The sequence below is a fragment of the Diorhabda carinulata genome, chromosome X (genome assembly GCF_026250575.1).
Source record: "Diorhabda carinulata isolate Delta chromosome X, icDioCari1.1, whole genome shotgun sequence".
Lineage (NCBI taxonomy): Eukaryota > Metazoa > Arthropoda > Insecta > Coleoptera > Chrysomelidae > Diorhabda > Diorhabda carinulata.
The window spans coordinates 3,397,694-3,412,745 of record NC_079472.1 but is presented as its reverse complement, the minus strand read 5'-3'; the positions used below and the strand labels follow the sequence as shown (position 1 = coordinate 3,412,745).

The following is a 15,052-nucleotide window of genomic DNA, read 5'->3' as shown; positions in this document are numbered from 1 at the left end:
CGCACCGAGGTTTAAAAAATTTTGACGTTTACATCTAATCCGATTTTATCGAATATTCTCGTAGAAAAATTGTAGAATATTCGAGAAAATTCTATTGGATCGAAAAGTATTCGGGAAAGTTGACAGATTTTAACAATATTTTTGATATCTGACGATAATTTTTAACGAGTTGAAGATAAAATAAACCTAATCTCAACTGAAGTAAACATAACATAACCGGAGCTAAAGTAAACTTAACCTAATCGAAGCTTAGGTAACACGAACCTAACCAAGTCAAAGTGAACACAACCTAACCGAAGCTATATTAGGTTAGATTAGATAAGCTAGGTCGTAAAGGCCGTGAATTTAACTTGCTTGAACTACTGATCTATTGTGTACCCCGGACTGTTTACCGCGTAATCTAACCTAATCGAAGCTAAAATAAACAACATAATCGAAGCTAAGGTAAACCTAACGTAATAGAAGCTAAAGCAAACTTAACCTAATAGAAGCTAAGGTAAACCGAACCTAATGCCAAAGTGAATATAACCCTAATCGAAGCTATATAGGTTAGATTAGATGAGCTAGGGCGTAAAGGCCGTGAATTTACCCCGCTAATACCTCGACATGTTGATATATTGTGTACCTAGGACTGTTTACAACGTAATCTAACCTAACATAATCGAAGCTAAAGTAAACTTGACCTAAACGAAACTAAACTATACCTAACCTTATCGAAGCTGAGGTAAATCTTGATATTTTTGACATTTGATAATAATTTTTAATGAGTTTATTAATTATTTATCAATAGAAAACGAGGATTTCGAAACTTTCAGCTTAAATTTGACGTTTTCCATACTTTTATCTGTCAACTTCTCTTCTACGTTTATAAATAGTACGGACAGAAAACTATTCTACAACTACACATTTGTATAGGTAAAGGACAAGTTAAAAGAAAAAAAAGAAGATTAACCTAACCTCGTTAAAAATATGAATTTTATTAAAAATCTCGGATTGTATTGTTGACGCTTTATATTTTATCGTCGTTTTACGATTGTTTCTTTGACATTTCTATGTGAATTATATGACGTTTAGGAAATGTCATAATTATATGACAACTGGATTGTCATAAATTTTTTCAATTTTTGGAATGTGGAAATTTTGTATGTTTGAAAAAGTCGATTACGTATGAGAAACTATTTTTGGAAGTAATTCCGTGTCTACTAGATTTAGAATCATAATAAAAACGCTAATCTGGCGCTTTTATTATGATAATTGAATTTGTTGTAAAACGTATCGTATCAGACAATTAAGATAACTGAATCGAAGTTGGAGTAAACCTAATCTAAACGATGATAAAGTAAACCTAACCTAATCGAAGCTAAAGCAAACATAATCTAATAGAAATTACGGTAAACTTAAACTAAGCAAATCTTACCTAATCGAAACTTAAGTAAACTTAACCTTATTGAAATAGGAGTAAATCTATTATAATCGATGCTAAAGTTAACCTAACCTAAGTTAAAGTGAACATAACCTAATCGAAGCTTAAGTAAACTTTACCTAAGCTAAAGTGAGCATCATCTTACCTGAAAATGGTATTATGATAACAGTTGGATCAATAAAAACGTGAACAAAAATTATTTTTTATTTTTTTCTTATTGTAAATCTCTTTTCTCCTGTTCAACTGAGCCTTAAAATCAAACTTTTAGTTCAATTCATAAAACCATAATCTGGAAATTAGCAATCAAATTATTGCTATAACCGGAAGTACTGATTTCCGACGTCCGCGACTTTGGATAAATGGATTTTGCGACCTCAAAAACGCTAAACTAACGTGATTTATTATTATCCTGAACGTGTAATCAGTATTTTTCGATTCGTATACGAGTGATGTCGAAAAATATGATGGTTTTTGGCAATATAGAAAAATTTTAATAAAATAAAAGTTGTACGGGATGAATATGCAGCTATAACTTTCTAATTGATTTTTTTTTATATTTCATATTGATAATAAGAATTTTTTCCATACGTTGACAATTTTTTCAAACATACCGTATACGAAATACTCAATTCTAATCTATGAAATGTTGTTGAATTTTTTTTGTCTCGTTTATAATAAAATAAAAAACTATCGTTTATCAAATGACTGATTTATTGTAAAATTATTAAAAAAATTCAGTTGTATATATATATAGTGTATAATATGGTAAAAAAAGTCTATATTACGTTATTATATTGTGATTATTGTTATGGCAAATTGGTATCAATATTTGAATAAATGATATTTATTATTCAATTGAATATTTTTTTATATAAATTCTCAAGTAGGAAGATTTTTTCCCAAATCTACAGATTAGTTCCCAATATATGAGACACCCCCACCAAATTCACCTTTTCGTTTTCGGGTACATGGAAAAAGATTTGTTGATGTAGAATTCTTTCAATGGAAACTGGTTTATAAGTGATTCAAATAAGGGAAATAGTCTTTACAACCACGAGAAAACGTCTACAAGCGCGGGAAATCGTATTTGGCCGCGTAACCTTCGTCGTTCTGCATCTTATAATCGACTGCCGCCGCGCTTTCGCTGATCGATGTCTACTCGATGAAAACTTGTGGCAGTGGGGTGGAGTAGAGCAATACTTGTGTTATATGTCTTATTGGGGATAAAAGTTCCACCCAATCCTCCATATATAGTCATGTTTGTGTTAAGAAAAATTATTAAATGTAAAATAATGTTTAATCACTCTGATATAATCGTCGATTTTAATAATTTCACATTGAAAATTAATAATTTCATAGTTTATTTACGCCTAGTCGCTTACAAATATAAATTTCTTTGTAGTGTATGTATATAATAAATAATACTCGTATATAATAGCCACTAAAGAAAAAAAATATCACAAAAACCCAGTAAATACATAATCTTAAGCGTACGTGTATCGAGATAAGAACCATATTTGAAATACGTTGCCAGATTTCGGAAGTAGTATAAATATTTAGGGAACAAATATACAGGGTGTCCCACGACCAGTTAAAACTATCTGTATATGGCAAAATACTTATAGTAATATCATGAAAACATGGCCGATTTCCGGTTCTACCGGAAATCGACTGTAACTTTGTTATTTTAAATAAAACACCCTGTATATTAATACATTTCTGAAATCTACGTGAAATTTTATTATACTTTTGTCTAAAAACTTTTTTCGAAAAATGCATACTTTTTGAGTTATCAATTTTTTTGTAAAAAAATTGACCGTTGCAGACTCTTATAAATTATTTTTTTACGAGAATACCCTTAAAGATATGAAAATGGTTTTTATTCGGTTGCTTTTAGCAAAATCAGTCATAATTGAATCTATGTTGGAAAATTCTTCATTTTATACAGGGTGTGTATAAAAAGTGTTCAAAGTTTAAAATTATAAATATCAAATTTCTTTACTGCATCTCTAAAAATTTACTGAAAACATTTAATATCTGGATAACAGTAAGGTTTAGGTATAGGAAAGTGTACATGAATTTGCTTTATATAGAAAAAACACTGGTTAGGTTCTACTTAAAAAAATTAAGAAATTTCATATTTATGGACATTTTTTATACACACCCTGTATAAAATGAAAAAAATTCCAACATAGAATCAAATATGTCTTACCTTGCTAAAAGCAACCGAACAGAAACTATTTTCATATCTTTAAGGGTATTTTCGTGAAAAAATAATTTATAAGGGTCTGCAACGGTGAAATTTTTTACAAAAAAATTAATAACTCGAAAAGTATACATTTTTTGAAAAAAGTTTTCAGGCAAAATTATACTAAAATTTTGCGTAAATTTCAAAAATGTATTAAAATACAGAGTGTTCTAGTTAAAATAACAAAGTTGCAGTCGACTTCTGGTAGAAACGGAAAAATCTTTGAAAATATTTTAGTTAAAAATATCGTATTCGAAAACCCAAACGTAGAAATTTTCATGATTTAACAATAAATATTTTGTCATATACAGATAGTTTTAACTCGAAGTGGGACACCCTGTATATTTGTGGATTAGATATATTCATAGTGAACATAATCTTTTATTAAAAAATATGTTTTATGAACCCATTTTCTCTAATTTGAGTGAGTCTTTTAATTAGAATGAAAAAAAAAATCAAGACACTGGAGCAGAAGCACAGATAAATTTCTGGGAAAGTAAACTGTAATAAACTATATATTTACTTCTAATAATTGAAAGCAAAGAAAAACAAGTTATAAAAAAGGTTAATACCAACTGTGATATACGTATTTACTCAATATGGGGTATAATAATAAGATTTTAAATCGTAAAATAAGTAACTGTAAAAAGTTGAATTGAATTTATAGAAATCGTATTTTATTTTTTAATTAGTATCAGCAAATGTCTCGCTTAAATTTCTAGGTTAATTTCTGCGTATCCTAGATACATAAAATATACAGAAACTGTTGCAAAGAAAGTAGGGTGTAATTTGAATATTTTTGTTTCATTTAAAGGTACATATTGAAACAGTGACAATTTCTAGAAATAACCTATTTTTATATAAAAAATACCGTTTTGTTTATTGCTGTTGAATACATCATTATAAAAACGTTTAAAATAACAACTAGTGAACGTAACAATAGTCAAAGACTTAAGGTATAAATGAAAATTATTTATTAACGTTATATACGAGGTGTAATAAAAGTTTATCACTAAAATAGTAATAATAAGTGTTTGTTGATACTAAATGAAATAAATATAGAGTAAGTATATGCATTAACCTTATTTTTGGTACACACTTTGTATAAACGTTGTTGGGGACGTAAATATATATTTAAAAAACACACGCAACTAATATTTATTCAGGTATTTTAATAACCTTTCACTAAAATATATTATATATTGTTAATTTATGCAAGAATGATAGTCGATAACCAAATTGTTGATCCAACTAAATTATATATCAAAATCTAACGTTTAAAATAGTAAAAATACGGAGATTTTTAAGCTAACTGTATAACTCTAAACTTTCTTTTCTTTATGATATAATGTAATTGATATTTTGTGTTTTTGTTTTTATCTTTTTAACTACAAATGGAATTCCAAAGAGATTATTGACAATACGACTTTTTATACTTAAAATTCAGATTTAAATAAATAAATGAAGCATAGATGCATGATTCAGACGATACTTTATCTAATTATTGAATAAATTTTCCCAGTAAAGAATATTTTTAAACGAAAATTATTCAACGCTTAATGAGGTTCTTGTGTAACTTATTCATACCGCATTTCGGTGACGGTTTCTCCGCCAGAGTGATAAGAAAATTGTAAAAACTTTCAACAAAACTATTTCCATTTCTTTCAACTTATCCATCATCCAACTTTTATGCAGTTTACCATTCTACCATATCGTTAGGCAATCATTCAAACGCTCTCCTGTAAACAGCACATCCTCAACCCCTTTGAAACTATCCATATAACGTCCAACAAAATGATCAATCTCCATTACACTCAACATTCCTATAGTACAGACGCTCTTTTAATCGTTTTCTTTCAAAATTTTGATGAAAGTGTGGATTTAGTGGTTATTTCATTGGGTATGACATAAAAGTGAATGAATTTATATCGAATCTATTCGTTAGGCAACCTTTCGTACGTATTCCTTTCAATTGTATATTCATAACCCCTTTGAAACTATCCATACAACGTTCAAACCCCATAAACACGACGCCTAACTTCCATTCTAATCAACATTTGGATATTACAGACGTTTTCATTCATTAGGCAACTATTCATACGTCTTCCTCTCAACTGCATATCCTGGACCCCCTTGGAATTATCCATACAACGTTCAGACTCCAAAAATACGACATTCCACTCAATATTTCTATAGTACAGACGCTCTTTCAATGAGTATCTTCTAAAGTATTGAACAAAGTGTGGATTTAGTCATTATTTCATTTGTTATAGCATAAAAATGAATGAATTTGAGTTTTTAAATAAGTTACTCTCAAATTTTTGATCTGCATTAGACATGATATAAACGTGAATGAATTTAAATTAAATCTAGACGTTAGGCAACCAATAATACGTCCAACGCTGGCTCAATCCCCTCGAAACTAGCCATACAACGTTCAAAACGACGTTCAGCTTCCTTTTTACTGAACATTTCTATAGTACAGATGCTCTTTCAATGAGTTTCTTAAAAAATTTTCGATTAAAGTGTGGATTTAGTTATTATTTCATTTGGAATAGCATAAAAATGAATGAATTTGAGTTTTTAAATAACTTACTCTCAAATTTTTGATCTGCATTAGACATGATATAAACGTGAATGAATTTAAATTAAATCCAGATGCTAGGCAACCAGTAATACGTCCAACGCTGGCTCAATCCCCTCGAAACTAGCCATACAACGTTGAAAACGACGCTCAACTTTCTTTTTATTGCACATTTAGATAATACAGACGCTCTTTTAATAAGTTTCTTCGATATTTTTAAATCAAATTGTGGAATTAGTGATTAGTTTATTGCGTATGACATAAAAGTGTCTTTCTCTAAACATAAATAAAAAGAATCGGAAAAAAATGTGTATTTTCAAAAATGAAAAAAAATAATTCATCATTTATTTTTTTTTCAATCGTCTCACAGTATTATTGTCCACTATATAACAAATCTCAAATGTTTTTAAAATAATAACGGTTTATAGTACCCTTGACCCATGCTGGTATCTTCGATGCGCCTATACGCTTGCAGTTCTTTCTTTTTCGAAGCAGCATCTTCATGGACCGGTTGTATTAAATCAAGGACGTATCACCACCGTTTCTGTTTCAAACCAAAACAAGTTATTCATTTATATGAAGGCACTAGTACTCAACAATTAAAAAAATCACACACAATTTTCTATTAATTGAAAGATTTTGATCAATATATTACGATTAAACAATATTCTTGTGGGTAAAAGAACAAAATTTCAAAGTGTACATCAGTTTCTGTACCAAAACTATAGTAAGATTCCTTTTTTTCCCAAATATTTGGTAGAATATTATATCGTTTTTAAATAATAAACATCAAGCATAAGAACTGTCAAACGAATGTCAAGACTTGTCACTTGTCAATCAAACTTGCGTACTTATACCCTTTTTTATCAAGGTTACTAGAATAATAAAACGATCAGCTGCTAGAACACCAGCTACGTCATTATATTTACATTTTTGTTTTGTTTATATTTGTATATCAAACAGAACCTCACTAAAATTATGTTCGAGTTATGAGGATGTGTGTTTTCTCTTGCTGATCTGGCTATACAAACGAATATATTTCTAACTAACGAATTTATTGAGACTTGTTGCCGTTCTCACAGCTGTGAAGAACTGGTGACGTCACTTGTCTACTGCGCATCTTGTTATTGTCACAAACCTTCTATCATTCTAGTAACCTTGGTTTTTATACTAGTCGGACTGATTTGTATCCAAGTTGGCAATTCTGTAGATTCAAATCGCAGCCGGTTTTACACAGCACTTTTGACATTTCATATGATTAACAATTGTATAAATTGTAGACGAATAATGTCCATTTTGTTCTTTCTGGTAGACATCATCCAGATCTTATCATTGTTGTGAAATTTGTGTTACCAATAAATACAAAACTTTTCAAAACTTAACGTACGATCAAATTTGACAAATGTTATTAGCTATTAGGTCAATTATTTAGTTTCCAGATTGTATAATTTTAGTATGACTAATATTTTATGTCATTGCTCCCAATCTAGTTACTTTTTTAGTGATTTATGGTGGTGCGATTTAGGTTTCCTAAAATTGTACTCCTAGTGTACTTACAGGGTATAGTGCTTAAACAACTTAACCTCACTTGTAAAACATGACATATAGGACCAAAATAAGACATACTACCTTGAGTAATGATACATATTTTCTACAGAGTATCTTATCTAAAGAACGAATAGGTTAGGTTTACATAATATGTTGGAGGTGACATTTGGTTGGTTGTAAAACCAAAAGTAACTAGTTTTTACCTTAGAGGCATTAACTTTACGTTTAATTTTTCATATTGAGATTTCCATAATGGATATTTAGGAAATTTGTTACCTATTAATTGATATTTTATAATAACCTTATTTTTCTTTAATAAAATCTCTTTAGTTCAATTTTATTTAATATAAATAATTATTAAGCCCAAAATAAGTTAACAAGTTGTACGCCTGTGGTTCTTGTAGCTTCGCTGGGGTCACCCAACTCCACAATACAAAATCTTCGTATAAAATCCATCCGAAGGAATTAGCCAGCTTTAGTCGTCAAATTCAACTCGTCGAAATAATTAAGAAAATGAAGATTTTCAGTATTCTACTACTGTGTGCGGTTTCGGTACCTCATTTAAACGCCATTCCCGTGGAGCTTGTTCAAAAAAATATTCCCGTGGACGTGATATATGATCAAATAATACCGGGGATTGTTTCGAGAGAACAGATTCTACACCATGGAAGAAGAAATTTGGATGAAAGAGTGCAATTATCTTCAGATGAATTACCACAAGCTTTGAAACATTTGCCGACCAAACCAGATATTTTGGAAAAACTTCAAGTGAGCGGTTTATAGAAACATAATTTTAAATTAGTTATGATCAGACGTACCCCAATTAATGAAAATTTGGTGGATTTTAGTATTTTTTTATTCAATTCTAACTTAATTTTCAAATAAAAATTAACCATAAACGATATAGAGAAGATACTTGTTTGAAAAAAGACTTTTAATCGATCTAATGATGTACTGAATATTTTTTTTTATAGAGGGAGATTAATATATAATAAATATATTTATATTGTGACTATTTTATACCAAATTCATTCTCGAATATGAAATTTTCATAGAAAATATCTACAACATCAAAGGTTTAAAAACATATAAAAAACTGAACACACTGAATTTTTTTTCTCTTTCGAAACGATTAAATTTGATCTATCAAAAATTACTGTACCTAGTCCGGTTGTTGAGCGTAGACAGTAAAAAAATTTGACAGAACGAAAAATTAAGAATCGGTGTGTGGTAAAAATGAATTTTTATTCGTTACCAATTAGAGGCATTAATAATTGATTTAATTTCATATTATAGTTGACAACACAAGAAAAAGATGGCTCGAAATTGAAGACTTTATTAGAGCCCGCGAAAGAAGCTGAAATCATCGAATTAGCTCCGGTGGAATCATCGTCAAAGGTAAGAAATAGAAACGAAGCTAATAGATCTAACTTTATCGAGATTTTCATGTTAGATTTGTGGAGCTTGATTGTTGTGACAATCGCCTATACGCTAGGCGAAATCAAATGAATATAAATTTATATTTCAAATTTCTTTAGGTATAAAACTGCTCTATAGATTTTTGGAAATAATATCCACAAACAGTTTTGTTCTATAATCAAAGTTCTCTTGAAGTTGTTCTGTGGATTAATCATGTCAATCAGTAACTGTCAATCGAAATAGCTTTCAAGCTTAGTTTATGTAACCAAAATTAAAACTAAACAAAAACAACTAATTTTTGTTTAGTTTTAATTTTTTGTTTTATGCAGTAAATTTGGGATTAAATTATTAGAAATTCCTTGTACGGGTCCTTTTTGTCGCTCCTGACACTGTCTATAACGGTTCCATCGTTTAAAGGATATTACTGACTTTCAGACATTGCTTCTTCTTATTTTTTTTTATATCAGTTTTAAAAATAAAATACGACGGCGGAAACCGCGAATAATATTTTCATGACCGAAGAACAAGGATGTTGTAAATAAAACAATACCAACTATACAGACTGACGTGACATATTCTGTGCTCATAACCTCACAAAATTAAGGAATTAAACTAAGCAATTAAAAGATGGCGACTCTTAGTTTGATTTATAGTACCATTTCAGAGTCTTTCAATAAGTAACTTAATTTGTTAGTTTAATGTTTAATTTCCAATTTTTGCTGCATAAACCAAGCTTAAATCAGTGCATATTTCAATTTACAAAATTGTAGAAGTGGATTAATTATTGAACAAAAGTAATTAGTTATACAATCTTCGATGATTGCTAGTATCTGTCTACAATACTTTCAATGAATTTCTTTGAGTTCTTTGACTTCTTCCGAGAAAAGTGGAAAATCAGGTGTAGAAAACTCAAATTGCACTCGTATGACAACAAGTTCTGAGTACGTTCACCATTAAAAATAATGTCAATGTCAAATTTGACATATTCACAACAGAGTTGCGAATCTCGAAACTTAAACAGCAACCTTCGTAATGAATTAAACAAAATCAAATAGTACAGTTAAAACTTGAGAAATAAGAAACGTTAAATATTAGCTGTTGGTACTAAATTTTCTTCAAATGTGTATATTTTAATTTGATATTGGTAATTGATTTCATAACAGGTTCAAGTGAATAATGAAATTCCATCTATAAAATCTGTATTGAATCCAGAAGATAACCTACAACAAAAAGCAGTCAAAAGTGTAAGTCTTCAGAAATCTAAACTTTATTGAATCCAAAAAATGTAACATACATTCAGAGGTGTCTTCAACTGTTCGTTGCACCTGAGGCACCCGAGTTACTTTAGAAAAACTCTAAAACTGAGTAAAAAAGTTAACAAAATCTTGATAAACATACACCTTTCGGTATATAACAGATATCGTTGAAAGTCTTCATCATTTTCATCGCAAAATTGTTCGAATCTGCTGTTTCTTATTTTGTTAACCGCTTTAATCACAAATTGAAGCGATTGGTGCAATCTATCACTCAAATATTTCGCTACCAGATGTCTTCTAAAGTGTCTTATAAACCAACGAAATCGCTCGAACATGGCAGGACCTCCATCTGTTACCATCTAAATAACGTTTGTGAATGAAATCGAAAAATCATTCGACACGTTGTACTAAAAGTGAAATATGCAAATTTGCAAAAGTAACAGTCTCTGAATGTTTTAGCACCCACCCTTAGGTACTAGAGGGCGGTAGAGTGATGATTGCACTCGGGAGCTAAGTAAGCTAGAGACGCCTCTGATTGTATTGATTAATTAAAACAACAGTCGCATTATTTGTAGTCATTTTTTTCGAAGGCACAGTCAATGTTCTGAATTTGTACAACAAATTGTTTCCATTGTGTCTAAAATTAACAATCCTTTCAAATTATAGCCATTGGATAATGTTCTATCCGAAAGTCAAAAGATAATTAACGATGGTCTGAAGAATCTCAAAGAATCTTTCACACCTGGTAAGGACGAATTCAGTCCCAGTTCAGAACAATGGGCTGCGTTAGAAAAACAAGTTCATCAATATTTCGACGAGCAAAAAAATGCGTTGGTTAAGCAGACGCAGACTGAAACAGCTGAAGGTTTGTATTTCAACAAACTGGAGGGATAAAAATCAAGGTTTATATTAATTTTAAAATGATATTCAGCTGGAAGTACTGCAGCGCCTGCTACACAACCGGGTCAGACCAATTGGTTTCAAAATCTCGCCACTGGCGTTAGTACTATTGCCACCAACTTTGTTCAAAACCTGCAAAATTTCGGTGGGAATAATAATGGAGCAACGGCAGCGGTGCAAGGAGACGAAGGAACTCCAGGGCAACAACCAGGAAACCAAGGATTACAAAATTTTATATCTTTCATCAATAATGGTATGTATATCTAAATAAAAATAAAGATTTTACAAGACTTTTGAAGTAATATGAAGATTTAGGAATAGAAAAACAATGAGGTTATGTTGTTATTACTTCCTTGAGGTATTCGTAGGATGGAAAGTTGGAAATTCGTTTTAGGAAGCAAAGATAATTAGCGGAAAGCTTTTTCTCAGTTTATACACGAACCCAAGGTAGTGGATTCTCTCTAATGCTTCGTTAATGGTTTTTTGATTAATTTGACAGGTTATCTTCTAAAACCAAAAAAGAATATGGGACTTGGCTTCTCTATTTCTTCTAATAGTGATTCAAATAACTATGATATTATTGGAAGTCGTTTTATGATCTTTAGGGAGTTTACCTGGTTTTGAGATAGAAATTATTTTTACTGTTTTCTATCGAATTGGAAAATCTCCAGTTCTAATTATTGAATTGAAAATGTGAGTCAAAACCTTCAGGGTAGTTCAGATAAGGTTTTTTCTGTTATTAGGTCATAACCAGGTCTTTCCAGTTGGTAAACAAAAGATTTGACTTGTCTAGAATTACTTTTCGTCCATTTTACATGTTGTGTACGAATGGGAAAGTTTCATACTTCAAATCGCTTTATTTCTTTGCTTTCCATTGTGAAAAAATTGTTAGATCTGTTCGCAGTACTCTTTCCAGTTGGTCAACAAAACATTTCACTTGTTTTGAATCACTTTTCGTCCATTTTACTTGTTGTGTATGAATGGGAAAGTTTCATACTTCAAATCGCTTTATTTCTTTGCTTTCCATTGTGAAAAAATTGTTAGATCTGGTCGCAGTACTCTTTCCAGTTGGTCACCAAAACATTTCACTTGTTTTGAATCACTTTTCATTAATTTTCCATCATATGTGCGAATAGCAGAGTTGTATAATTGAGATTTCTTCTTTTTCCAACCTTTCTAAGTGATAGTAATAATTTTATAATTGTTGAGCAGAATTATGATATCACAAATAGCCGCATTTTGGTTTTTGGTAATGTGGATGTTTACCAAATTAACCCAAAAATTTTTCTTCAATACTTGTAGACAAGGAAGTACTGCTGCTTGGAATTATTGATAGTATAAAAATTTCATTGCATTGTTGGTATAAAGTTTCGAGTTAGATATTTCATTTTTGACGGATCTAGGTACTGGTACTGCCTCTCTTAATACATCAAAACAAAAAGTACATTTAATATCAGAAATTTACTTTAAAAACTCATTACGTTTTTGATTTGTTTGTAAAATTCGTCAATTAAGGCAAAAAAATCCAATAGAGTTAAATCTAGTTAACAAGGTGACTGATCTAGTTTTTCCTCTGCCCATCTAGGTATTTAAAAAAATTTGTCAACAATTTTTGGAGCTTTTTTAATAAAATAAATAACTTTTTTGGCACACTCCATAAATTTCTATCCACTTTGATAATTATAACTCGTTATTACTCCCATAGGATTTGGTAACCTAGTTAGTACTATCTCAGGTACCAACAACCAAGGGCCAACAACTAGCAATACCAATTTGAGCGATTCCGGAAGCTCTAGTGCAACACCAGGTGGACCTGTCGGATTCTTTGGATCCGTCATTAGTAATTTTCAAAATGCTTTAGGTATACAACAAGGCCAAGGAGGAAATCCAACAGTACAAGGTAATTAATTGTTGTTTGAATTTGGAGATATCTTTAAGGCATTCGGAAGGGTTTAATAATATAGTTTTTGAGATAATATATTTTTTTCTCGTTTTTTTTTTCAGGTGATACTGGTACCCAACAACAAAATGGTGGACCTGGTCAGATATTCCAATCAGTTGGTGAGTTTTTCCTATCAACTTTTATGGTAATATAGTGAGGGTTGGGATTTTATTTACACTGTTGTCAGATTTACTGGTTTTCTTGGAATGACATTAATTTCTGGATTCATCTGTTGTTTCAGGATCAGCTATTTCGAACTTTTTCCAAGGTGGAGCTACATCGCCAGCTAATAGTCAAGGTGATACTGGTACCGCTCCACCTCAATCGAATAATAATTTTATTCAAAATATCCAAAACGCTTTTTCGAATCTAAATCCATTCAAACCTCAAGGGGGTGGACAAAATGCACAAAATCCACCGAATTCAATACAAACTGGTGAGTGAATAAACTTGATGAGTTATTATTTGTCACTTGTTATTAAAGTCTAGTTTGAAAAAAAAAGGGGAAAAGATGGAAATTAGAGGTTAAGATATTTGTGGTAGTTCATTTGTACGGGAAATGTCTCAATAATTCCTTCATAGCTTGTGCTGGTGAATGTTTACTGACTGTAGAGAACAATGTACTTACTTGGTGCTTTACTGTCTCAACAATTTCTTTGTGGCTTTAGTAATATGGGGCCCAGTAAGGGTATGACACAGTCCCTCAACATGACCTACTATTTTGTCCATACTGCTATGTCCTGGCGAACGCTTACTAACTGTAGAGAACCTTAGACTGACTTTAGTGCTTCACTGTGTTGTATGGGAGGTTTTATACTTAAACTGTCTCAATAATTCCTTCGTAACTTCAGTTATATGGGGCCCAGTAAGGGTATGATACAGTCCCTCAACATGACCTAGTATTTTGTCCATTGTGCTATGTCCTGGTGCTTAGTGCTTCACTGTGTTGTATGGGAGGTGTTACACTTAAACTGTCTCAATAATTCCTTCATAGCTTCGGGTATATGGGGCCTAAAAGGCGTATGACACGGTCCCTGAACATGATCTATGGTTTATATCAGGTCCATTTGAATAAAGCAGTGGGGAGAATCTGGCAACATATTAGAAACGTTATGTTGCATATTAAAATAGGGAAGAGATTTGAAACAGAGATGTTTTATTAGAAATTTCATCTTTTTTGTAAGATTTTTTCATATTTTCATTATTTATTGCTAGTTTTTGAAGTATTCCCTAAACCAAAATACATTTTTTTTTTATTTTTATTTGAATAAATTCAATACGTATTTTTCTAGACATTATTTGGTATCGAAATTTCCATTTTTTTTCAATTAATTGGAGTTTTATGTAATTATTGATGTAATTTTGAATTTTCATCAATAATAGTAGTTTTGATATGTTTTAAACGATGATAAAATTAAAATTTCAGCTATACAAAATGCAGGTAATCAATTACAACAATTTGTACCCGGTAATGGGGGTACCTCGTCCCCCCATCCTATAGAAATTGTATCCCCAGACGTAGTCCAACCAGTAACTGAAGAAGATATCAAAAAAGAGAGTAACGTAGCGTAAATACTTTTCTATATCATTTTTTTCCGCTTCTCGACTGCTATTTAATGAATTTAGTTCTAGTTTATAATAATTAAATTATTTATTACGATAATAACGATTAAATTATGAAAAATAAGGTCTAGTATTTTTTGTTTTTAATACCTTAATATTCAGGTTTCCA

General features: G+C 30.6%; 1 protein-coding gene across 1 annotated transcript; it reads left to right on the top strand.

Annotated features, from left to right (window-relative positions):
• Window positions 1-8,316: 8,316 nt before the first annotated feature.
• On the top strand, window positions 8,317-15,007 carry LOC130902076 (uncharacterized). The gene is made up of 9 exons (XM_057813884.1): window positions 8,317-8,571; window positions 9,100-9,201; window positions 10,386-10,466; window positions 11,145-11,343; window positions 11,410-11,631; window positions 13,084-13,278; window positions 13,383-13,439; window positions 13,562-13,756; window positions 14,747-15,007. The coding sequence occupies exons 1-9, from the start codon at window positions 8,317-8,319 to the stop codon at window positions 14,890-14,892; spliced, it is 1,452 nt and encodes a 483-aa protein (XP_057669867.1). The 3' UTR covers window positions 14,893-15,007.
• The last annotated feature ends 45 nt before the right edge of the window (window positions 15,008-15,052 follow it).

Bases quoted from the DNA above. Each gene is read 5' to 3' on its own strand.
- LOC130902076 (XM_057813884.1), top strand. From the start codon at position 8,317: ATGAAGATTTTCAGTATTCTACTACTGTGTGCGGTTTCGGTACCTCAT. The intron at 10,467-11,144 runs GTAAGTCTTCAG...TTCAAATTATAG, and splicing joins AACAAAAAGCAGTCAAAAGT to CCATTGGATAATGTTCTATC. The intron at 13,440-13,561 runs GTGAGTTTTTCC...CTGTTGTTTCAG, and splicing joins TCAGATATTCCAATCAGTTG to GATCAGCTATTTCGAACTTT.